Source organism: Nycticebus coucang, chromosome 9, assembly GCF_027406575.1.
Source record: "Nycticebus coucang isolate mNycCou1 chromosome 9, mNycCou1.pri, whole genome shotgun sequence".
Taxonomy (NCBI): domain Eukaryota; kingdom Metazoa; phylum Chordata; class Mammalia; order Primates; family Lorisidae; genus Nycticebus; species Nycticebus coucang.
Genome location: NC_069788.1, coordinates 44,536,053 through 44,561,803, shown reverse-complemented (window position 1 = coordinate 44,561,803; position 25,751 = coordinate 44,536,053). Strand labels below are relative to the sequence as shown.

At 47.1% G+C, this 25,751-nt stretch overlaps 2 protein-coding genes across 12 annotated transcripts in view; one reads left to right on the top strand and one right to left on the bottom strand.

The window, feature by feature from the left end:
- The window catches only part of ANKS1A (ankyrin repeat and sterile alpha motif domain containing 1A), a 230,548-nt gene that overhangs the window by 198,472 nt on the left and 6,325 nt on the right, over positions 1-25,751 (top strand). For all 11 annotated transcript variants that reach the window (XM_053603237.1, XM_053603236.1, XM_053603231.1 and 8 more), the window contains 8 exons: positions 13,554-13,652; positions 14,568-14,720; positions 14,826-14,933; positions 16,231-16,395; positions 23,112-23,237; positions 23,566-23,637; positions 23,794-23,880; positions 24,572-24,709. In XM_053603237.1, the coding sequence (XP_053459212.1) occupies positions 13,554-13,652; positions 14,568-14,720; positions 14,826-14,933; positions 16,231-16,395; positions 23,112-23,237; positions 23,566-23,637; positions 23,794-23,880; positions 24,572-24,709 (948 nt within the window). The remainder of the gene's footprint in view (positions 1-13,553; positions 13,653-14,567; positions 14,721-14,825; positions 14,934-16,230; positions 16,396-23,111; positions 23,238-23,565; positions 23,638-23,793; positions 23,881-24,571; positions 24,710-25,751) is intronic.
- On the bottom strand, positions 7,622-8,016 carry LOC128594441 (60S ribosomal protein L36a). Its single transcript, XM_053603262.1, has one exon. It carries the CDS (start codon positions 7,984-7,986, stop codon positions 7,666-7,668), a length of 321 nt encoding a protein of 106 aa, XP_053459237.1. The 5' UTR covers positions 7,987-8,016; the 3' UTR covers positions 7,622-7,665.

The following is a 25,751-nucleotide window of genomic DNA, read 5'->3' as shown; positions in this document are numbered from 1 at the left end:
GCACTGGCTCCAGGGCCCACTGATGCCCTTTGGCCTATGCAACCACCATGCATCCAGCCCATGGTAGCACACTGTCTGTGAAGCTCAGGGTAAAGATCACAGTTAAGTAATCTGGATGGAGAAAACTCAAGAGAGAGCTCAGGATTCTACTTAGTAGCAAAGGGAACTGGACCTGGGGGCATAAGCTCCAAAGGAGACACATTTTTTTATGTAACACATAACGTCAGCAATGGAAGCCAACCATTCCTGTGTGTGTAAAAGGAAAGGTACTTCTTCCTCTGAAACAGAGTGGGCAAGCACAGCGCTTCTCTGCAGGAAGCAGAGGTTGGCTTTGTTTGTGCTATTGGTCCTCAGATCCTTCAGGTAGTAATGCTGCTTTGTGTGGCCTTGGGACCAAGCTGGGCTGACTTGGGCCCAGCAACCCTGTACTGGTGATTTGGGGATAACTGTGGCACCTTCACCTCAGCCTCAAAGAAGGTATTTCAGGATGATAGGCAGAAGATGAGTGGGAAGGCTGCCATGTCTGCCCACAGAAAATGGGACGCCAAGGACCTGCTTGGGAGAACAGGTCAGAAAGGTGGCAATTCCATGAAGCTAGGAAGAGTTTCCCAAACCTTTGTGCTGTTATTCCCCTCCTTGAGAGCCTTTCTCGTGACATGACAAGTGGAAAGGGCCTCCAGAGTCACCTGTAGAGGTGTTAGGAACTAGGAACATGTTGTTAACTATGGAATAAAAGTGTTCTTTTGCTTCCTGGTTGCTGTCACCACTAAGTAGGTTTTCTGTCTTGAGGTGAGGGCTGGGCTTGGTGCAGGGTGGTTAGGGACACAGAATGCTGTGGGTCAGGCTGAGTGCTTCTGGTGCCAATCATGAGGTGAGGGAAGGGTGCATTTGAGGCACTTTGAAAAATTGTCATAGAGTCCCATAGGAGGCAGAGGTGGACTCAGCTAGACAGCAGTGGGCAGAACATAATTCAACACCTAATTCCTGCGAGCAGATCAGTGCTTAGCACCGTGACATTCATTATTTAACCCTACGGGGCAGATGGTTTCATTCCTATTAGCTGGTCCTGGACAGCAAACCTGGAATTGGAACCCAGTTCTTATTCCTTTCTACCACAGCTGCCTTGCGGTCATCACTGGCACCGGGAAAGCCCTTGCACGGGGGGCGGGTGAATGCAGGCAACTGCAGGGGGCATGGCCTTTGTTTCCAGCGCTGTTAAGTTCTGGGGGCCACAGTATTGAGCATCAGGGAGCCCCCCCTCCTCTTTGCTTTCTGTCCCTTCTGCCAGAGCTTCTCCTTGCTTTCCTTGGGCCAGTCTCTGGGTTAAGAAGAAGAGGGCACTCCCCTCCTCTCTGCCCACCCAACAAGACACATGTATGGCTGTTATAACCCCAGCCTCCAAGACCTAGGACTTAGTCTGTGTTATTATTTTGTTTTGTTTGTTTTTGAGACAGTCTCACTTTGTCACCCCTGCTAGAGTTTCAGTGGCATCATCATAGCTCACAGCAACTTCAAGCTCCCGGACTCAAGCAGTCCTTCTGTCTCAGACCCCTAGTAGCTGGGACTATAGGCGCTTGCCAGAACACCTGGCTAATTTTTCTAATTTTATTCATTTTGCAGTTTTTGGCCAGGGCTGGGTTTGAACCTGCCACCTCTGGTATATGGGGCCAGCGCCATACTCCTTGAGCGACATGCACCACCTAATTTTTCTAATTTTAATAGAGACAGGGTCTTGCCCTTGCTCAGGCTGGTCTCGAACTCCTGATCTTAAGTGATCCACCTACCTCGGCCTACCAGAGTGCTAGAATTACAGATGTAAGCCACCATACCTGGCCTGTGGTCTGTGTTTAGTGGCCCACACTCCAGATGACCATGCCAAGCAGCACATTCTGGGGACTGCAAAACTGCCTACAGTGTTAGTTGGCAGCATTAGCAAAGATTGAGGGAAGCTCAGCATCCAGGGGCAGGTTAAATTATGGGATAGACTATGCAGTTGTTGCAGATATTCAGAAAAGACAGTTTAACGTGGAGAAATATTTCCATGCAGTATATGGATATGTGGGAAAAGCAGGTTAAAAAAACGTGTTCACACTGAAATCCCAATTTTGCTAAAAAAGTTTAAAAATAAAAGTAGAAAAATCTACCAAAATGGTAGCTGTGTTCCCAATCTTACCTTTTTTTTTTTTTTTTTTTTTTAAGACAGGGTCTCAATCTGTCACCCAGGTTGGAAGGTTGGAATGCAGTGATACAGTCCTAGCCCCCTATAATCTTGATTTCCTGGGCTCAAGTGATCCTCCTGCCTCAGCCTCCCAAGTAGCAGGGACTACAGGCATATGCCACCAGGGCTGGCTAATTTAAAAAAGAAGTTTTCTTTTAGAGACAGGGTCTCCACTGTGTTAGTCCAGGCTCATCTGAAACACTTATCCTGAGGTGATCCTTCCTCCTTGGGCTCCCAAAGTGCTGGATTACAGGTATGAACCACCACACCTGGCCCCAAACTTACTTTTTTTAAAAAAATCAATAAACTTAGAGGCCAGGTGTGGTGGCTCACTCTGGGAGGTTGAAAGAGATAGATCACTTGAGCTCAGTTTCGAAACCAGCCCCAGCAAGAGCGAGACCCCATCTCTAAAAATAGCCAGGTGTTGTGGCTGGCACCTGTAGTCCCAGCTACTCTGGAGGTTGAGGCAAAGGAATCACTTGACTCCAAGAGTTTGAGGTTGCTGTGAGCTATGAAGCCATGGCACTCCACCAAGGGCACCAAAAAAACTTTAAAAAATACACAAGAATGAGGTGGTGCCTGTGGCTCAAAGGAGTAGGGCGTAGGCCCCATATGCCAGAGGTGGAGGGTTCAAACCCAGCCCCGGCCAAAAACTGCAAAAGAAAAAAAATAACACAAGAATGGTAGCCATCTTTCCCCTGAGTTAATAAATTTACAGCCTTCATTAATATTTTTCTTTGTGCTTTCTTTAGTTTCAGAATTTCTACAGTAAACCTGCATGCCTTTTGTTCTCAGAAAAACAGTATTTTAATGTGAGGAGTAGAGAGAGGTGAGGCTCAGTAGAAATGCACAACATCATAAATGTCACGTTGAAACAGCCTATACCTGGGGAGAAGGGCAGGGCAGGACATACCCCCAGCATCTACCCTGGGTTTGTTCTTGAGCTTTGGCAGCTCTAGGCAGGCCCCACAAGTCAATCCAGCAGTGGGTGTGGCTCCTTCCCCTGCCTTCAGATCTTCTCTCATCCTCCCAATCTCCCTTCCCTTGATTGGAGAAATCAGCTCTCGTGGCCTTAATTTACATTTTCTCGGATATGCACATTGCAAACCCCACCCCCACCCCTCAGTAACCCTTCCTTGAGACCCAGAATGGAATGAGCAGGGTGTGTGGGGAGGGCAGCAGGGGTAGGCACCTTATTGGTGGAGGAGCATAGCTCTGTCTCATTCTTTGTCACCATTGAGAGAGTTCATCCTTTGCTTTTTGATGACTGATGGCAGGCAGGGGAATGCCCAACTAAGAAAATAAGGCAGCCAGACATGAAAGTTAGGTTGAAGGAAGTGGTTGGCCAAGTGGAAAGTCTGAAGCCAGAGTTCAGCCTGCTGCTTCCTAGCCATCAGAATCACTCTACCGTCAGTATTTAGTGGCGTTGGTTTGGGTGAATGTCTTACGCTACAGTGGCCATTGAGGTTTTGACCATCGACTAGTTTCAAAAATATCTTGAAAAAGTTTGTGCTTTGGCTTTAAAGGGAAAATGCTGTGTTTCAAGACATTGTTATTCCTGAAGTGAGTTCATTAGAGTTTGTTGAACCTTTGGTTCAGTGTGACTTCACAGGTTAGAAGTGTGCACTTTGCACACAGATTCAGAAGCACATTGTTTGATTGTCATTTTGTGACCAACACAACTACTGATGGACCCTGGAACAATCTCTTGGCTCATATCAATTAATGTCAGTCCTTCCACATCATGGCCTTTGGATTGCGTCACAAGGCCCAACCCTTTCTTCCCTGGCTCTCCTGGGTAGAGGGAAGCAGGTGGAAGGGAAACACTATCTCCCCGAGGAAACAGACATGTCAGCCCATGACAGACAGTATGCCATGATGTGTGCAGGCATAAAGATTCATCCAGAGTGCTTGTATGGAGAGACAGTCCTGTCTGCTTTGGGGAGTCCAAGGCAGCCTGACACATAAGGACATCTGACCTGTATTTGCTGCAGGGCTGGGTGGTTATGGTGGGCGTTTGCCTTTACTTTAACAGGCTTTCTAGAAACAGGGTCCTGACATGTCCAAACTGTGGAGAGCTATTGACCATGGAAGTGCATGTCCAACTGAGGTAGCATTTGGTGCCTTTGTTCACAGCCCCTCCCTGACAGAAACAGGTCTTCGCAGTGCAGGGGGTTATGACAGCTCCCAAACCATGTTGTCTCTCACACCAACTTCTCTCTTAGAGATCTGTGTGGCTTTTGACTGCTAAGAAGGACCTATATGGGGTGAATGTAGGCAGATGGGCATTGATGAGACACTCCTACCTTGACTTTTTATATACAGGGTGGACATAAAGTTTATGTGCAATTTAAAACATGGTAAATTGCACATGAACTTGATGTCCATCCTGTGTATGTATATTTTTCTCTATACCTTGAGGGCAGTATTGCCCTTGACATTGTCTCCCCAAGCTGAGTGTCTCTGAGCCCCTGGCTTGTTTATCACTGAGTATGGATTCTTGAGGATGCCTGTAAGTAGGAGCCAACCAAGAACAAAGGTGCAGCACTCCCTGACCTCTGCCCCTCTTGCCAGGGAGGGGACACTTGATTACTGACAACCAGATCTTGGGGTTTTCCTCGGCTCTCCCAGGGCAATGACTTCATTAGTCAGCCAAAATCAGCTGTGGCACATGGTACTCTTAAACATCTATAGAGACCTGGATGTAGTGGCTCACATCTATAATCCCATCACTTTGGGAGGCAGAGATGGATTGCTTGAGGCCAGAAGTTTGAAGCTGCAGTACACTATGATTATACCTCTGCACTCCAGCCTGGGCAACAGAGAGAGACCCTTCCTCTTAAAAAAAAAAAAAAAATTCTATAGGCAATGGCAACACCTTACCCAGTGCCTGGCAGCCTTGTCCTTCACTCTGGATTTCTCTCTTGCAAGGGCTGAGGTTAAGCGTGTTGGAGTGTTTGGGCTTTGGGTCTTAACCACACTGCCCACCTGTTGGATTCTAGATTCCCAGCTGGTAGGGAGGAGGAGAAGGGTTGGCCAGCTCTAGGAGAGCCTGGCGGCCTTGACAGTTTGCTGGTGTTCAAGTCACCAAAGAGCATCCCCTTGCAGAAGCCTTGTCTTTCTTTAGGAGATATCCTGTGGTCATGGATCTCAGCGATGGGCTGGGTAAGAGACCTTGCCTCTCCCTGGCTGGGCTCGTCAGTAGCTACACATTCCTCCTTGCCCACCTCCCAGGTGCCACTCTGTGCAGCAGGAGGTGGCAGCAGACAGTTGGCATGGGTTGGAGCTCCTGTAGATCACTGGTCCCCAGGTCTTGAATCAGCTTTCCTAACAACAGCCCCTTTGCTGGGGGGTTGCTGAGCTTGGCATGCCTGCAAGTGAGCAGGGACAGGGCTCAGCATTTCAAGGGGAAGCTCAGATGGCTGACCCCACCTTGCTTCCTTCTGTTCTCATTTGGACTAGAGAAGAGGCAGCTCTGTGAACTGAATCTAGCAGAGACAGGGCTTTGTGAACATAGGCAAGTTCCTTCTCTTGCTGAGCCTCAGCTTCCTCGTTACAAAGTAGGGCAGCTTCTCTTTACCTAGAGCCCAGTGCCCCCGGCCTGTACAGCCCCTGCCTGTGCCAACCCCCAGGGTGGACCCCACCACTCTCTGTGACTTTGCTGTCTTACCACCTCCTGTGACACACTCATGGCCTCTGCTGCCATCTTCAGGTCAAGGCCAAGTGGTGTTGGAAGTGAAATGTGGAGAGTGGTATGAGCATAGCAGGAAGAACAGTTTTTCTTTTCTCTCAGACAATGCAGAAAGACCAGAATTGTAAAGCTAGCAGTGTTGACTTCAGCTATTCAGCCTTTTCTTTTTTTAATTTATTTTTTTTAGACAGAGTCTCAATCTTTTGCCCCAGGCTAGAATGCTATAGGGTCATAGCTCACAGCAACCTCCAACTCCTGGGCTCAAGTGATTTTCCTGCCTCCGCCTCCCAAGGAGCTGAAACTACGGGTGCCCGCCCCACAACGCCCGGCTATTTTTTGGTTGCAGCCATCATTGTTGTTTGGCGGGCCCAGGCTGGAATCAAACCCACCAGCTCAGGTGTATGTGGTGGCACCTTAGCCACTTGAGCCACAGGCGCCAAGCCATTGCCTCAGCCTCTTAAGTAGCTGGGACTACAGATGCCTACCTCAATGCCCAGCTAATTTTTCTATTTTTAGCAGAGATTCCGGGGTACCCTCTGCTGGGCTGGGTTGGAGAAGTGACATGGGGCCTGTCCTAGGCTTACAAGAAAGATGCAAGACAGCAGTGCTGGGTCCTAACCACCTCACAGTGCTGGCAGCTTTACATTCATTACCTGGAAAAATACTCTCCCTAAACCTTTGTATAGGGAAGGAAACTGAGGCTGAGAGAGCTAACTTGACCTATCCAAAGTCACTCAGTAAGTGGCAAACGGACTGTTAACCTCTCATCTGACAAACTCCAAAGTCATGTTCCAGGCTCTTCCTACTAGGTGTGCTGAAGACAAATGCCAAGTGTGGAAGGTGCAGGCAGCAGCCTGCCAGAGAATAGGAGTAGGGACTCTGCCATGGGTCTGGGGGCGCAGCCCTCCTATGGGTGTGGCCGATGTTTTCCTACCTCCACAGAATCACATCACCTAGTGTCTTGAAAAAATGACCTTCTACAGAAGTCCCCTCCCCTCTTCCTCTTCTCTGCCTCGTGGGGGGGGAGGGACAGTGTTTCTTTTTAACTGTACAGAATCCACTTTGTAAGCTGAGTGGGTCCCTAGAGCTAGATCACTGATCATTTTGGAAGTGAAGGGACAGAAAATGTCAAGGCCTGTAATGAGGGAGGCAGGGGTCATGATGTGAGAGAAGCCAGCCTGGCCTGCGGGAGCTCAGCGAGAGGTAGGGCACCCGCTCTGCTGACTGGTGGCCTGCACAGCCATACGTGGTCCTTACTAGCGTCCTTCAGGATTAGGCTCACAGGAGAAATGTCTGCTGTGGCAGCTGTAACTAGTTTTACTTTCCATTGGCTCAACCCTTTGGAACACCTCCTTCCTACCAGCATCTATGTCTGGGCTCTACCCACAGGCGCACAACTTGAACTGTGGGCCCAGAAGAGGGGAAGGAAATAGCAAGACCTGCTCTATACGTGTAGAGAAAGGCTGGAAGGATGTTAAGTCAAAGGGACTACTGCAGGACCCTTGGTCCTTTTGAATATTTCAGAGCCTTCCTGACCACATGATTTTAGGAGAAGGAAAATTAGCACCTACTTCTTGAAAGGCATCTCACTTGTTAATATTTTGCTTAACTTCAGGTGAGGTCTTCATTCAACAAATAGTGATAAAGGCCTAGAAGGGTGATATCTGGGAGTGATGGAGGGATACAGATTCTTTTTTTTTTTTTTTTTTTTAATAATCTCAAGATTTTATTGTCTTCATGATAAAACAAAAGATGATCAGAACTGTATCACTTGACCCTTTCTCTTCTTATCTCCTCCCAGTTCAAAATGCTTGCATCTCTTAATAGCTAGCATTCTCTTAGATCTGCAGTTGGGCTCCACACACTCAAGCCTCAGCACAATCTTCTTTGTAGTTTTAGCCTTTTTCCGGAAAATCGGCTTAGTCTGCCCACCATAGCCACTCTGCTTCCTGTCATAACGCCGCTTTCCCTGGGCATAGAGAGAGTCCTTGCCCTTTTTATACTGTGTCACTTTGTGGGGCTGGTGCTTGCCACACTTCTTACAGAAAGTCCGGCGGGTTTTAGGAACGTTCACCATGTTTGCGCGAGCGCTAGCGGCAACCGGGATACAGATTCTTCTTAGCCAAAGGGCAAAAGAGCTGTTCTATATTACTTGCTAATGGTCACAAGGCTTTTCTGGCCCGGTTTCAGCCTCATGCCTCTGTCTCCCTCGGCACTGTTCTGCTTGCTGCTGACAGGGCAGGGCAATGAGCAGGGTCACAGGCAGGCTCCACAAGGGCAGAGGATCCTTTCTGGTGCTTACCTCATGCAATGCCTCGCATACTGTCTGTGAAGGCTAAAGCAACTCCATCTTGGGTGCTAATTCCCCATATTTACTTCTGATTAACCCCTGTTCTGGGAATGCCTCTAGATTTCTGCTTTATCTCCCATTCCAGTAAGTCCTGGCCTTGGGCAGATTCACTCGGCACTCCTGTCTTTCTCTGAGGGGACCACTCCAATTGCCCTGCACATCCCTCCCTGAGGTTTGTAAGCTCTGTGGGTGTGCAGGGGAAGCACACAGGATCCACAATCCCATCCTGCAGTCACTTATGTTCATCAGCACTCACTAAATGTTTCTAGGAAACTGGAAATGTCAGCCTCTTTCTTCACCCTCTCAGCTTCCTCAGACTTCGGGAGTAAGTTTGCATAGACTGCCACTGCGGAACACTGTCCGCACTCAGCAAATCTGTTGAACGACCAAGGAAACTTGTGGTTGGAGGGGATACTACTGACATGAAACATAGAAAGAAAAGGCTGAATAAGGCCAGGCACAGTGGCTCAAGCCTATAATCCTAGCACTCTGGGAGGCTAAGGCGGTTGGAATGGTGAACTCAGGAGTTTGAGACCAGTCTGAAAAAGAAATGCTTGTTATGCCCAGAGCCCGGTGACCTTGAGACCCACTTCTTGCACCCTCTTCTCATGAATTCTCAAAAGCAGGCAGGCGACTCAGCACCCGTAGCTCAGTGGTTACAGCACTGGCCACATACACCAGGGCTGCTGGATTCAAACCCGGCCCCAGCCTACTAAACAACGACAACTACAACAAAAAAAAAAAAGCCAGCTATTGTGGCAGGCACCTGTAGTCCCAGCTACTTGGGAGGCTGAGGCAAGAGAATCACTTAAGCCCAAGAGTTTGAGGTTGCTGTGAGCTTGTGATGCCATAGCACTCTACCCAGGATGACATAGTGAAACTTGGTCTCAAAAAAAAAAAAAAAGGCAGGCAAGCTGTGGCCAAGAACACAGGCTCAGGAGCCTCCAGGGTGCCATCATGGCTCTGCCACTTGAAGTACTTTTTTTTTTTTTTTTTGTTCATTTTCTTTCTTCTTTTTTTTTGATGTTCTTTCTCTGGCGATGCTCTGTCCCCTTGCCTCCCCAGTAGCGGGGATTACAGATGCCCACCACAACGTCTGGCTAGTTTTGATGTTAGTAGAGACAGGGTCTTACTCTGGCTCACTGCTGTTACATACAGGTCTCAAACCTCTGAGCTCAAGCAATCCACCCGCCTCGGCCTCCCACAGCGCTGGGACTACAGGCGTGAGCCACCACGCCCGGCCGGCTCTGCCACTTGAGTGTGAACTTTCTTCTCATTTGCAGAGTGGGGAGCAATAGAAACACCTGTTGCATGGTTGTGAGGACTGAACAAGTTAGGACAGGGAAAGGCCTGAGCCCAGAGCCTGGGTGAACAGCGCTCAGTGCTCTGTCCACCTCTGCTACTGGAAGCTCCCCCACCCCTTGTCCCCTCTTCCTCAGGGACTAGACCCAAACCAGGCCAGGCCTGAAGACTAGGTATATGTTACAGATTTCATTTAGAAGTATGAGATTTTTTTTTTAAGCTAAGAAAATCTCAATTAGCTGAAATGCTTAGCTCAATGAACTATTTTACTTTATTAGCTTTCTAATAATTAGGTCATTGAGAACTCAGAACAGGGCCGTGCGTATAGTGAGCTCTCAGTAAATGTTAATGTGGTAGAAGGTAATAGAAAGTCTTTTTTACCTGTAAACCTTGTGAAGAGGTTTCTGAAAGGCAGTGATCCCTTGCTCCCTGAGTAAAGAGAGTATGGTAACTTTGGACTTTTTCTTGCCCTTTGAGGATCTGTAGTACTAAGTAGTTGCCACACAAACTAATCCCACACAATGGAGTTCTAGCCAGTTTAAGAGTTGGGAGGACTCTACAGTGTACCTGGGAAACACTCTGGCAACTGTTTGTTTTTATTTTCTGCCACAGCCTTTTGTTTTGTTTTGTTTCCGTTTACCTCTTTTTCCTCAAAGCTGCATACAACCCCTATTCCTGTTGCCTGGGGTCTGGTTAATGAATAGCCTGTCTCCAGCTGGATCTGGTTTTCCTGGTTGTCAACTTCCAGCTCAGCATTAGTGTCACCTCAGAGCTAGGGAAGGTTTATGAGTGAATATTGGGGTTATAGCAGGAGTTCTGAAATGACCGTGGTTATGATTTCTTGAATGTTCACTCCCTCTTGGAGGTTTGAGGTTGGTTCAGATCAGGTCCTCTCAATCAGGTATCATCATCAGGTAGAAAGTCTGGGCAGGTGGCCGCCTCCCTGCCTTTGCCATGAGCAGACACTAGATTTGTCCCAGAGTTAACTACAGGAACTGTGTGGTGACCTATGGGTTTGGGGGTGACTGGGGAGCTGGCCTCAGCCCTGGAGTGATACCGGGCATCCCTCTCACCCAGCAAGGGATGGGCCCTGCAGCTTGAGCAGAGGGAGCCTCCAGCCTGGCTTTGGGCTCTGAGGAGCTTAAGGCCACCAGTGACTTCTTGGGACAGTTTATGTCACCATGCACAGGCTCTGGGAGGCTCTGAGGCCAACAATCACTACAATTCTGTGAGGTAATTCCAGATTGATGGAGAAAAGGCAGCTCATTCAAGAAATGAACAACTTGGCTACCTAAAAAAAAATAAGGCTGGGGCGGCGCCTGTGGCTCAGTGAGTAGGGCGCCGGCCCCATATGCCTAGGGTGGCAGGTTCAAACCCAGCCCCGGCCAAACTGCAGCAACAAAAAAATAGCCGGGCGTTGTGGCGGGCGCCTGTAGTCCCAGCTACTCAGGAGGCTGAGGCAAGAGAATCGCGTAAGCCCAAGAGTTAGAGGTTGCTGTGAGCCGTGTGACGCCACAGCACTCTACCTGAGGGCGGTACAGTGAGACTCTGTCTCTACAAAAAAATAAAAATAAAAAAAAATAAGGCTAGATCCTCACTCTTAAACTTTATATCAAAATCAATTATAAATGAATTAAAAATTTAATTATAAAAAGGAAACCGTAAAATTATAGGAAAAACATGTATTAGAATTTAAAAAATAATCTTAGAGAGGGAAGATCTTTCTAAGCCTGACAAAATTGAGGAGCTCTATAAGAAAAGTTGGGTGTATTCAGGTATAAAAATTAAATTCCAACATGAACAGTGCTAACATTAAAATGTCAAAAAATAAGCTACAAACTTGAAAAATAAATGTCTAATTCATGTTATAGATAAAAGGTTAGTTTTCTTAACTATGGAAAGAATTCCTATATATCCACACAGAAAGGACCAACAGCTCCGTAGAAAAACATTTGAAGAGTATAAGCAAGTGATTCCTGGGAAGGCTCTCAATGCTCCCCGTGTGTGCAGTGGACGGACGAATGAACAACCTCAGGGCTGAATCTAGATCCTCAAGAACTTGCGTGTGTGACCTTGCCGAGTGTCTGATGCTCTCCAGGCCTCAGCTTCCATAATTGTATGGTGTGAGAAAGCAGTGGTCCCCATTATTAAATGGCAAGGCATGTACACAGCACATAGGACAGGGTAGTGCTGTGTAAGTAAGTGCTTGATGATAAAACATGATGAGATACTCAGCTTTACCCCGGATGAGATGATCTCACTCTGATAAGAGGTGTGCAGGTTGAATCCAGGATTACAGCTGGCTTGCACTCTGTAAACCGAGCACATTGGGAGGCTGAGGCAGAAGGATTCCTTGAGGCTAGGAGCTTGAGACCAGCCTGGGCAACATAGCAAGACCCCATTTCTACAAAAAGAAAATGAAAAAATTAGCCAGGCATTGTGTTGTGCACATGTAGTCCCAGCAGCTTGGGAGGCTGAGGCAGGAGAATCACTTGACCCAGGAGTTTGAGGGTACAGTGAACTACGATGATACCACTTCACTCTAGCCCAGGCAATAGTGAGACCCTTTCTCAAAAAAAGAAAGAAAGAAATGTGCAGGTTCAAACCACAGTCATAGACTACTCTGCAGTATTGGCAGCAATGTGGGGATCTAGTCCTGACATCACTGAGAGGAGCAGAAAGACCTGTCAGAACGTTAAATGCGCACAAACTGTTAGGGAGCAGCCTGGAAATGATGCACATCTGGGCTGGGGTATTCCTGCAGCACCATGTGCAATAGCAGAAGTTGGAACCTAGTGTCCTTCAATAGGAGACAGGTTAAATAAATGATAATATACCTTAATTTAGATGACTATGCAGCTCATAAAAAAAGAGGCCTACAGATACTAGTGTGGAACAATCTCTGTATATGTTAAGTGATAAGAATAAGGTGTCAGACAGTGTGTAGGGAATTACATTTATGTGGAAATGAAATGTTGCAGGCATTATGTGCTCAGCTGGGCTCTGGGTGGTGTCCAGGAAATGGCAGTAGTCGCCTCTGGGAGGAGCTCTGTGGCTGAAGGATGAGGCAAAACCTATGAATTTTGTGTCATAGTAGGCCATATTGTGTATTTCTACATTTAATCTGAAAATACCCATCTCATTAGTAGCTTAATTCCATTTTTGAAAAAAAGAAAAAATGCAAGTACCTATCTCATATGTGAGTTATGAGACATCCACCTAGGTGCTAGGAGGTGAGTAAAAAGTAGACTGCCTGTGTTCATATCTCAGCTCTAACCTAGATATGTAACCTCAGGAAATTTCTGGCCTTAGTGTGCCTCAATTTCCTCGTCTGTAAAACAAGGATTAAAAGACACCGTGACTCACAGGGTTGTGGATGTGAAGTGAGATGATCCGTGTAAAATCTCTTGGACCCTAGCATGCCAGCAGCATCCCTGTCATGCCCAGCGCTGCTTTGTTGGGGCAGTGGAGGTCAGTGAGGACTGCCCGAGTTGGGCTTACCTCTAACTCACCTCCTCTTCAGGCCAGGGAAGCTTTTTTCCAACAGAATCTCCCTTTTGAGGCTTCTCTCCTTGAGATAAGGATGAAGCTGGCTCCTTGGGGACCTGCCTCCATCACCAGCTAAGGTGGTTGTTACAGCCTTGGAATTAGAAAATACTATCTTTGAGGAACTTTAGGGTTAATCACCAAGTTCTTCATTTTGGATGGTCATGGAACCAGCTCTCCAGAAAGATGCATGTACACTCTGGTGGGCTGAGGCTTGCGTCTGGCCCTGGGTTTGCAGTGCCCCCAGCCCTGTCTCTTCTGGCTGGATTAGCGCCTGTACCCATTCTGGAGCCCCTGCCCTGCCCAGCTTCCCTGGGAGCCACTGGGGTGGGAGTGGGTAGCCTGGGCTGATTGGTCTCCACACCCTCTTGGGGCTTGTGGTGAAGGGGAAGAATTTGGCGTGGGATCCTGGAACGCCAACTTGATGTCCACCTTTTTGCTCTCAGGGATCTAACGTGATGGAAGAGCAGGACCTGCGGGAGATTGGCATCAGTGACCCACAGCACCGGCGGAAGCTGCTGCAGGCTGCACGGTCCCTGCCCAAGGTGACTAAAACAGCGCTGTAACCTTGGCCTGTGCCAGAGCCAGAGCCCTTACCCAACACCACCTGGACTGAGAACAGGGAAGGGGATATGCTCAGCTGGGCTCTGGGTGGTGTCCAGGAAATGGCAGTAGTCGCCTCTGGCCATGTTCAGGCACATGCTGGTCATGGCAGAGTGTCTGCTCCTCATCCTAGCAGCCCCAGCAGGGTTGGCACACAGACCTGTTTGCTTCCTTGCTAACTCCTATGGCCTCTGGCCTCACTTGGGCCAGTGGGCACTTTGTCAAGACTTACAAGGAGAGTTCCAGGGGTCTGTCTGGCTCACAACCTGGTGCTCACAGGTGAGTCTCTCCTGACTCACTCAAGTCTAGGCCCACCTGTACTGGCCCCTGGCATGAGGCCCCTATAGGTTTTCCCCTTGAGAGTCAGGAGCTGGTAGCCTGACAAGTGTCCCCTGTCCCTTCACTTGCCCAGAGCTCAGGAATTACCTAGGCTCACCGGCACACACCATTTTCTTGTCCCTCCAGGCCTGTGACTTCATCAGAGCACAGAGTAGAGGCATTCCACAGACTGTCCTCCCCACCCAGCCTTACCTGCTAGGGCCATTGTCCCCAACCTGGATTGCTCTAATAGCTCCCACTTCCCAGACGGGGAAGCTGAGCCCAGAGCAGTGATAGAAAGGGGTGTACTCTCAGCTACTTGGGAGGCTGAGGCAAGAGAATCGCTTAAGCCCAAGAGTTTGAGGTTGCTGTGATGCCATGGCACTCTACTGAGGGCGACATAGTGATACTCTGTCTCTTAAAAAAAGGGGGGGTGGGGATGTACAAAGGGACTAGAAGATGCTAAGGACCCCCACATCCTGGGGTTCTCATCCTGTGGGTTCTGAGATGTCAGTCCCACCTCCCTCCTTGTCCCACAGGTGAAGCCTCTGGGCTATGATGGGAACAGCCCCCCTTCAGTGCCCTCCTGGCTGGACTCACTGGGGCTGCAGGACTACGTCCATTCCTTCCTTTCGAGTGGCTACAGCTCCATTAACACTGTGAAAAACCTCTGGGAGCTGGAGCTTGTCAATGTGAGTTGACGAGAGACCTGGCTGGGCCCATCAGGGGGCTGGAGAGGGGTGTGTGCCCAGTTGGCGACCTGACTTCTCTGCCTTCCTTCCTTCTTCCCTGCTTAGGTTCTCAAGGTCCACCTGCTGGGCCATCGAAAGCGCATCATCGCCTCCCTGGCAGACAGACCATACGAGGAGCCACCTCAGAAGCCCCCAAGGTTTTCCCAGCTAAGAGTGAGTTGAGGAGGGACAAAAAGGAATATATGTGTTTTCTTTGTATTTTTAGGAATTAAATAGAATTCTTTAGGATTCTTCAGAGACAGTGTGACCTCTGTAGTCTAGGAGAAAACAATCCCACCCCTGTTGTTTTGAGGGCCAAGTCTATCCTGTCTATCCTTCAGCCCAGGTCAGAAGAGGAGCACAGGTAAGTTTTTCAACTGGTTAGTTATAAATTATTTGCCACCCATTTACATTCAAAGAAGCTTGAGATCCAATTTAAGTAGCAAATAACATTAGGAAAGTAGGAAAACAAATACACAGATACCAGCTTACCTAGGGCTGTGTCTGTGTGTTAGGGTCAGCTCTGCGCCTGGGGCAGAGCCAGTATGCAGGGGGACCAGGAGTTTGAGGTATCCCCCTTCTGGGCAGTCTGGCATCAACCTGAGGCAATGCTTGGAAAACATGGCAGGGACTCACAGAATCTTTAGAATTAGAATTCCTAGGGTCGGTAGCTAAGAGAATCTGTATTTTAAAAACTTCACAGATGATCTGTTACTCAAGCTATGTAGTCCCTGACTGCAAAAGTGAGTGAGAGCCCACAGTTCAGGGAGAGCTCTCCCCCATACCTGCGAGGGCAGCAACAAGAACAACCACTCCCCTTGAGCCCACATGATACATGGAGCTGCTGCTTGCCTGTCCCATTTAGTTCTCCAGCAGCTTCAGAAGTGTGCACTATTTTTATCCTTTTACAGATGAGAGAGCTGAGGCCCAGCCTTGTTCTGGGAACACACAGCTGATGTTCAAGTATGAAAACTGAGGAGCCTGATTAGCATTCCCTGTGGGATCGTGGCCTCAGGGTGCCAACTGGCAGGACTAAGCTTTTTCTCAAGAAAGCCTTTGGATTTGGTCACATGCAGAGGCCTGCAATAGATTGTGGCAGATAATTTTAATCTTCGCAAAATGTAAAAATGGCCCCCCTGCTTGATAACTGTTCCTTGTCCTGCAAGGCTCTACGCCGGGAGTAAGGGCACTAGGAGATGGGGTGTTCATTGGAGCTGCTTCCTTGCAGGATAAGGTCTCAGGGATTCCTGGGCTCCAGGAAGGATTTGGCTTCTTTGACTATAGCTGGGCTGGGCCCTGGCTGCCCACTTTCTGATAGGCTTCTGGCCCAACGTGCCAGTGGCCTTGTGCCTCTGATGTTAGCTCCTTACTCCCTGCTGTTTCTGTGCCACTGTCTAGGAGCAGCTGACACCTAGAGCTGAGGGACAGGGCCGATGGGTTGTGAGTTCTACCTGGATTTCTCCCCCTACAGTGCCAAGACTTGCTCTCCCAGACATCATCCCCCCTGAGCCAGAACGATTCCTGCACTGCACGGTCAGCAGACCTGCTGCTGCCTCCTGGGGACACTGGTAGGAGGCGCCATGACAGTTTTCATGACCCTGCAGCACCCTCTCGAGCGGAGCGCTTCAGGATCCAGGTGGGGCAGGAGGGGCTACGGACAGGTCCACCTCATTCCTCCAGGCAGTACAGGGCCTCCCAGAGCCATCTGCTGCCCTGAGCACTGTTGGACTGCCACCAGGTTGGGGGACAGACACCAGCCCACTCTACCGGTCCCCCACCCAGCTGCTGCTTGTGAGGCCCATTCAGCCCCCAAGCCTCCCGGAGCTTGGACACATATACACTTCAGCTGTCAGCTCCTGGCATTGTGGGTGGCCTGGACTGCCCTCCCTTAGAAGTTCGGTCTCCTTTTCTTTTTTTTTTTTTTTTTTTTTTTTTTTTATTGTTGGGGATTCATTGAGGGTACAATAAGCCAGTTACACTGATTGCAATTGTTAGGTAAAGTCCCTCTTGCAATCATGTCTTGCCCCCATAAAATGTGACACGCACTAAGGCCCCACCCTCCTCCCTCCATCCCTCTTTCTGCTTCCCCCCCCATAACCTTAATTGTCATTAATTGTCCTCATATCAAGATTGAGTACATAGGATTCATGCTTCTCCATTCTTGTGATGCTTTACTAAGAATAATGTCTTCCACTTCCATCCAGGTTAATACGAAGGATGTAAAGTCTCCATTTTTTTTAATGGCTGAATAGTATTCCATGGTATACATATACCACAGCTTGTTAATCCATTCCTGGGTTGGTGGGCATTTAGGCTGTTTCCACATTTTGGCGATTGTAAATTGAGCTGCAATAAACAGTCTAGTACAAGTGTCCTTATGATAAAAGGATTTTTTTCCTTCTGGGTAGATGCCCAGTAATGGGATTGCAGGATCGAATGGGAGGTCTAGGTTGAGTGCTTTGAGGTTTCTCCATACTTCCTTCCAGAAAGGTTGTACTAGTTTGCAGTCCCACCAGCAGTGTAAAAGTGTTCCCTTCTCTCCACATCCACGCCAGCATCTGCAGTTTTGAGATTTTGTGATGTGGGCCATTCTCACTGGGGTTAGATGATATCTCAGTGTTGTTTTGATTTGCATTTCTCTAATATATAGAGATGATGAACATTTTTTCATGTGTTTGTTAGCCATTCGTCTGTGATCTTTAGAGAAAGTTCTATTCATGTCTCTTGCCCATTGATATAAGGGATTGTTGGCTTTTTTCATGTGGATTAATTTGAGTTCTCTATAGATCCTGGTTATCAAGCTTTTGTCTGATTGAAAATATGCAAATATCCTTTCCCATTGTGTAGGTTGTCTCTTTGCTTTGGTTATTGTGTCCTTAGCTGTACAGAAGCTTTTCAGTTTAATGAAGTCCCATTTGTTTATTTTTGTTGTTGTTGCAATTGTCATGGCAGTCTTCTTCATGAAGTCTTCCCCCAGGCCAATATCTTCCAGTGTTTTTCCTTTGCTTTCTTTGAGGATTTTTATTGTTTCATGCCTTAAATTTAAGTCCTTTATCCATCTTGAATCAATTTTTGTGAGTGGGGAAAGGTGTGGGTCCAGTTTCAGTCTTTTACATGTAGACATCCAGTTCTCCCAACACCATTTATTGAATAGGGAGTCTTTCCCCCAAGGTAAGTTCTTGTTTGGTTTATCAAAGATTAGGTGGTTGTAAGATGTTAGTTTCATTTCTTGGTGTTCAATTCGATTCCAAGTGTCTATGTCTCTGTTTTTGTGCCAGTACCATGCTGTCTTGACCACTATGGCTTTGTAGTACAGACTAAAATCTGGTATGCTGATGCCCCCAGCTTTATTTTTGTTACTAAGAACTGCCTTAGCTATACGGGGTTTTTTCCGGTTCCATACAAAACGCAGAATCATTTTTTCCAAATCTTGAAAGTACGATGTAGGTACTTTGATAGGAATGGCATTGAATAGGTAGATTGCTTTGGGAAGTATAGACATTTTAACAATGTTAATTCTTCCCATCCATGAGCATGGTATGTTCTTCCATTTGTTAATATCCTCTGCTATTTCCTTTCTGAGGATTTCATAGTTTTCTTTATAGAGGTCCTTCACCTCCTTCGTTAGGTATATTCCTAGGTATTTCATTTTCTTTGAAACTATGGTGAAGGGAGTTGTGTCCTTAATTAGCTTCTCATCTTGACTGTTATTGGTGTATACAAAGGCTACTGACTTGTGGACATTGATTTTATATCCTGAAACATTACTGTATTTATTGATGACTTCTAGGAGTCTTGTGGTTGAGTCTTTGGGGTTCTCTAAGTATAAGATCATGTCGTCAGCAAAGAGGGAGAGTTTGACCTCCTCTGCTCCCATTTGGATTCCCTTTATTTCCTTGTCTTGCCTAATTGTATTGGCTAGAACTTCCAGCACTATGTTGAATAGTAAAGGTGACAGAGGACAACCTTGTCTGGTTCCAGTTCTAAGAGGAAAAGCTTTCAGTTTTACTCCATTCAGTAAAATATTGGCTGTGGGTTTGTCATAGATAGCTTCAATCAGTTTTAGAAATGTGCCACCTATGCCTATACTCTTCAGTGTTCTAATTAGAAAAGGATGCTGGATTTTATCAAATGCTTTTTCTGCATCTATTGAGAGGATCATGTGATCTTTATTTTTGCCTCTGTTAATATGGTGGATAACGTTTATGGACTTGCGTATGTTAAACCAGCCTTGCATCCCTGGGATGAAGCCTACTTGATCATGATGAATGACTTTTTTGATGATAAGCTGTAATCTATTGGCTAGGATTTTGTTGAGAATTTTTCCATCTATATTCATGAGTGAGATTGGTCTGAAATTCTCCTTTTTGCTTGGGTCTTTTCCTGGTTTTGGTATCAGGGTGATGTTTGCTTCATAGAATGTGTTGGGGAAGATTCCTTCTTCCTCAGTTTTTTGGAATAATTTCTGCAGTACAGGAATAAGCTCTTCCTTGAAGGTTTGATAGAATTCTGGAGTGAAGCCATCTGGACCAGGGCATTTTTTAGTTGGAAGCTTTTTTATTGTTTCATTGATCTCAGTGCTTGAAATTGGTCTGTTCAGGAGGTCTATTTCTTCCTGGCTAAGTCTAGGGAGAGGGTGTGATTCCAAATATTGATCCATTTCCTTCACATTGTCAAATTTCTGGGCATAGAGTTTCTGGTAGTATTCAGAGATGATCTCTTGTATCTCTGTGGGATCAGTTGTTATTTTCCCTTTATCGTTTCTGATTGAGGTTATTAGAGATTTTACTTTTCTATTTCTAGTTAGTCTGGCCAATGGTTTATCTATTTTATTTATTTTTTCAAAAAACCAACTCCTTGTTTCATTAATTTTCTGAATGATTCTTTTGTTTTCAATTTCATTGATCTCTGATTTGATTTTGGATATTTCTTTTCTTCTACTGAGTTTAGGCTTAGATTGTTCTTCTTTTTCCAATTCCATAAGATCTCTTGTGAGAATGTTGATGTGCTCTCTTTCTGTTTTTCGAATGTAGGCATCTAAAGCGATGAATTTTCCTCTCAAAACTGCTTTTGCAGTATCCCACAGGTTTTGGTAGCTTGTGTCTTCATTGTTGTTATGCTCAAGGAAGTTAATGATTTCCTGTTTTATTTCTTCCTTCACCCATCTGTTATTCAACAGAAGATTGTTTAATTTCCATGCCTTTGGGTGGGGTTGAGCATTTTTCTTAGAGTTGAGTTCCATCTTTAGTGCCTTATGGTCTGAAAAGATACAAGGTAAAATTTCAATTCTTTTGATTCTGTTGATATTTGTTTTGTGTCCCAGGATATGATCAATTTTGGAGAATGTTCCATGGGGTGATGAGAAGAATGTATATTCTTTATCTTTGGGGTGGAGTGTTCTATATACGTCTATCAAGCATAGTTGTTCTAGGGTCTCATTTAAATCTCTTACATCTTTGTTTAATTTCTGTTTAGAGGATCTGTCCAGCTCTGTAAGAGGTGTGTTAAAGTCCCCTGTTATGATGGTATTATCAGATATCATATTGCTCAGACTGAGTAAGGTCTGCTTCAAGAATCTGGGAGCATTTAAATTGGGTGCATAAATATTTAGAATTGAAATGTCTTCTTGTTGTAGTTTTCCCTTGACCAATATAAAGAGACCATCTTTGTCTTTTTTGACTTTAGTTGCTTTAAATCCACATGTATCTGAAAATAAGATTGCAACTCCTCTTTTCTTCTGAATTCCATTTGCCTGAAAAATTGTCTTCCAACCCTTGACTCGGAGCTTTAATTTGTCTTTTGAAGCCAGGTGTGTTTCTTGCAGACAGCAAATGGATGGCTTGTGTTTTTTAATCCAGTCAGCCAATCTATGTCTCTTCAGTGGGGAATTCAAGCCATTAACATTTATTGAGATAATTGATAAGTGTGGTAGTATTCTATTCGTCTTATTTGGTGAGAGTCCATTGCTTAGTTTTATCTTTTGCATCAGTGTGGAGGTTAGGTTCTGTCCTTTGATTTCTGAGTTCTTACTTTGCTGCTGATCCATTGTGGTGGTCAGTGTGCAGAACAGGTTGAAGTATTTCCTGTAGAGCTGGTCTTGTTGTGGCGAATTTCCTCAATGTTTGTATATCCGTAAATGATTTGATTTCTCCGTCAATTTTGAAGCTTAGCTTAGCAGGGTACAGAATTCTGGGCTGAAAATTGTTCTGTTTAAGTAGATTAAAGGTAGATGACCATTGTCTTCTTGCTTGGAAAGTTTCATTAGAGAAGTCTGCGGTCACTCTGATGGATTTGCCCCTGTAGGTCAACTGGCGCTTACTCCTGGCAGCTTGAAGAATCTTTTCTTTTGTCTTGACTTTGGACGGGTTCATCACAATGTGTCTTGGAGAAGCTCGGTTAGAGTTGAGGCGACCCGGGGTCCGATATCCCTCTGAAAGCAGTGTGTCAGAATCTTTGGTGATGTTTGGGAAATTTTCTTTTATAATATTCTCTAGTATGGCTTCCATGCCTCTGGGGCATTCTTCTTCCCCTTCTGGAATTCCTATAACTCGTATGTTGGAACGCTTCATAAAGTCCCATAATTCTGACAGTGAACGTTCTGCTTTCTCTCTCTTCTTTTCTGCCTCTTTTACTGTCTGAGTTATCTCAAGAACTTTGTCTTCTACCTCTGAAATTCTTTCTTTTTTTTTTTTTTTTTTTTTTTTTTTAATTTGGCCGGGGCTGGGTTTGAACCCACCACCTCCGGCATATGGGACCGGCGTCCTACCCGCTGAGCCACAGGCGCCGCCCTGAAATTCTTTCTTCTGCATGGTCTAACCTGTTGCTGATACTTTCCATTGCATCTTTAAGTTCCCTAATTGACTGTTTCAGTTCCTTCAGGTCTGCTATATCCTTTTTATATTCTTCATATCGTTCATCTCTTATTTGATTCTGTTTTTGGATTTCCTTTTGGTTATTTTCCACTTTATTAGCAATTTCCTTCATTGTTTCCATCATTTCTTTCATTGTTTTCAACATGTGTATTCTAAATTCCCTTTCTGTCATTCCTAACATTTCTATACTGGTGGAATCCTCTGCAGTAGCTACCTCATGGTCCCTTGGTGGGGTTGTTCTAGACTGGTTCTTCATGTTGCCTGGAGTTTTCTGCTGATTCTTCCTCATGAGTGATTTCTTTTATCTGTTTCCTTGCCCTAATTTTCCTTTCAATTCCTCTTGCTCTTTAAGTTCTTGTGCCTGTGGAAGTTGTGGGCGGGTTTAGACGGATTGAACACACGCGACCACTTGCCGGTTTTCCACGGTTTTAGTCCTCCTCTTGGGGTCCAGAAGTCTCTCCCGGTCTCCTTTTCTACTGTAGCCTCCCCCGTCCAGCCCTGGAGGTCCCTGCTGGTCCCTCAGCCCTCAGTTCTCTCCCACCCTCCTTACTCTGGTTGTTCTTCTCAACCAGCCACCCTGACCTGCAACCTACTCTTCTGCCTACACAGCCAAACTGCAGTCCAGGCCAGACTCCGTTCTTCCTATTCTTTATCTGCAGCTCCTGGGTGCACCTGGAGACTCCCATGCTCTGTGGCCCGAGGCTGACCCCACCTCAGGGCATCACTTTCAGGGATCCTGTATTTACTTAGGACCCCTGTCCTGCCTCCTGACATACAGAGACCCTGCTTTGTGCCTTGTCCTCATCTTGGCCTATCAGACACAGGGTTGGCAAGCATCCATCATCCCCCTCAGGGTGAACCTCAGCTTCACTTCTGCATGTTTCTCTAACTCACACTTCTCATTTCTAGCCTCCGGGGACTTCCTTTACCTTTCCACAACACAGCTATGAATTTTAAATGATTTAAGAAACACATTGTCCCAAAGTTTTAATTGCTCTGTGTTGAGAAATAAGTGAGGACCCAGCTTCTCTCGCCTGCATTGCATCCCCAGCCCCAGGATGGTACTCCCAGATACCAAAAGGAACCATTAATATGCAACCCTAGCCAGGGTGTGTCACTGACTTTCCCACTGTGAAGACTCCAGGGCCTTGACTAGATGGCTTCCGGGGCTGTGGCTCCTGCTTCTCTCTCCTTATGATTCTTTCCCTTCTCCTTGGAGCTTTATCTCAGACCCCACAGAGCCCTTCCTGACTGAGCCACCTCTTGGGTGAGGCCCTGCTTCTCTGCTTTTTCTGTGGCGTCAGTAGCCTCTCCCCTCAACTGCAGTGCATTTGAATTGCTTGTCTGCCCTCTGCTCTTTCCACCATTGAACTCATTGAAGTTGCTGGCTACTTCACCCTTGAGTGCTAGACCCAGGCAGTGAGCCTGTGAGCTCCCTTTTAAGGCAAGCAAGCAACGTCCAACTGCCTTTGTTCTGCAGGAAGAGCACCACGAGGCCAAGCTGACCCTTCGGCCCCCCAGCCTAGCCGCCCCCTATGCCCCTGTGCAGAGTTGGCAACACCAGCCAGAGAAACTCATCTTCGAGTCCTGTGGTTATGAAGCCAATGTGAGTCACTCCTGCCCTCCCAGCACAGCCAGCCTTCCCTGCTGCCTCCCCTTCCCACTGGGCCCCTGTAGTCCTGAGTCCCAACAGGCTCTCAGACCTTCTGCAATGCCAGGCCTAGGGCTCAGATGCTATTCTTTGCTCTTTAGCCATTCTCAGCAGCTAAGAGAATGCGGTGGAGGACTCTGGATAGATTTAGTGAGAGGAGAAAATGAAGAGAGTGTCACTGGGAGAGGTAACCAGCTGATCAGAAGATAGTCCCAAATTAGTCAGGTCACCCCTGCATAATGATGAAAGACTTCCTAAGCATGACCACTGCTCACTCCCACAGTATCTGGGCTCCATGCTGATCAAAGATCTGCGAGGGACGGAGTCCACACAGGATGCTTGTGCCAAGATGCGGGTATGTTGGCTGCATGGTGGGTAGAATGTGCTGGGGGTACGGCTAGCACAGAAAACAGCACACCACTGCAATAGAGGAGGGAGGCCGGGGCTGTGTGAACTCAGAAGGCTTAGCCCTGAAAGGGGGCATTCAAGGGCCACCCCTTGTTTCCTATAGAAGTCAACTGAACACATGAAGAAGACCCCCACCATCATCCTCTCCATCACATATAAAGGTGTAAAGTTCATCGATGCCTCCAACAAGGTGTGTTTCTCACAGAGAGTACTGGCAAGAGAGGGACCCCTCTCCCTGTCAGAGCCACAGGGCTCCAGGGCAAGCAGCCTGGATGCCCTTTTTTATTCCTATCTCCTTAGAGGGTCCCCAGCCCCCCTTTTATTACTTCCTGTTTCCATCGCATCTCCCAGGTGCTTGTCTGTCACCTGTTCACAGCATCCCCATCCTGTTACAATGGCTGTTACCTTCCTCACTGTGGGCTCCAGTGGCCTCCTGGTCTATAAACAGACCTTCAGTGAGGAAAGGACTTCCCCTAGGCACACTGCCGGGGATCCTACCTTCCTGAGGCTCTTCCCACCCTGCCCCACCCTAGAGGGAAGGTGGGAGGGGCTGGAGGTGAACCTTTTGCTACCTTAGTTGCCCTGGTCAAGGGTGAAGACCCCAAACTTAAATCGGGCAAGATTATACTTATCCCACCAAAAAAAAAAAAAAAAAAAAAGAAGAGGAAGGGTGGGATTTGGCTGATGCTGTAGGCCAGCAGTTCTCAACCTGTGGGTTGCGACCCACAGGAACTGTATTAAAGGGCTGCGGTGTTAGGAAGGTTGAGAACCACTGCTGTAGGGTGAGACAAAGAAAGGCAGTGATCCTAAAAGGCAGGGCAGATGGTGCTAGAGGCATGCGTGAGCAAGCTGGGATTCTAGAACACTGCTTTCTCCAGCAGAATGTCATTGCTGAGCATGAGATCCGGAACATTTCCTGTGCAGCCCAGGACCCGGAGGACCTCTGCACCTTCGCCTACATCACCAAGGACCTGCAGACCAATCATCACTATTGCCACGTGTTCAGCACGGTGGATGTGGTAGGTGGGGGCGGGGCAGATGGGGCCCAGATTCAGTGTTGTCTCAGCGCAGTCAGGTGCTTGGCAACCATTAAGTTTGTGAATGAAGCCCAGCAGCTGCCAGGGTAGTCCCTTACATAGTAATGAGACTGAAGCACAGAGGGGAGCAAGTGGCTGGTCCAGGTGCTAGTGACAGGAGTTTTAGCTTTTATTCTTAGTTACTTGTTATGTTAGAGATGAGGTCTCACTGTGTTAAACTCCTTGGCTCAGGTGATCCTCCGGCCTCAGCCTCCCAAATAGCTGGGACTACAGGCACCCACCACCACACCCAGCTTTCCAGCTTTTAAGTGAAAGTTTCTTAGGTCAAGCAAGGCCTTGGTCCCCAGGGCTTTCTGTTTGTTAAGCCACTGGACCAGTTCCCCAAACCTTCAGATTCAGTGCTGTCTCAGCGCCGTCAGGTGCTTGGCAACCATTAAGTTTGTGAATGAAGCCCAGCAGCTGCCTTCAGCAGGGAAGTTTCCCTGAAATGCCTTCTATGTCCCTGCTAAGGGCAGCAGTGCCCTCTGTGGCAACAGGTTTTCTTACCTCAGGTTTCTGCTTAAGCTAGACCCTGGATGCCACTGGGCTGAGGAGACTTCATGCTCACTCAGCTGGCCACAAGGATAGCTCACATGGCAGGGATTCCCTCTGCCCTTAGGGAAAATAACTATTTCCAGAATTTCTGCAGCTCTTGGAACATAGCTCTGGGCATTCCCTATACCCCCAAGACTTATACAGCCCAGCTCTTTACTTGCTCTGGGGCCCGTGGTCTTAAGAGCCTGGGCTCTGGCATCAGATGTGCCTGGCTCTGTCCGCTTGTTAACTGTGTGATCTCGAAACGTCACTTCCACCTATTTCCTCATCTGTACAACAGGGAATATAGTGTGACCACCCTTCCCAGGGCTGTTTTGAAAATTAAATGGGTAATCCTCAAAGCATTCAGAGTCCATGGCATGTGCTGGCTCCACACAAATCTGCTGTGACACAGCCTGCATGCTCCTAATGATCACCATGGTAGGTACAA

Excerpts from the sequence above, each read along its gene's own strand:
- LOC128594441 (XM_053603262.1), bottom strand. The coding sequence starts at position 7,986 with ATGGTGAACGTTCCTAAAACCCGCCGGACTTTCTGTAAGAAGTGTGGC.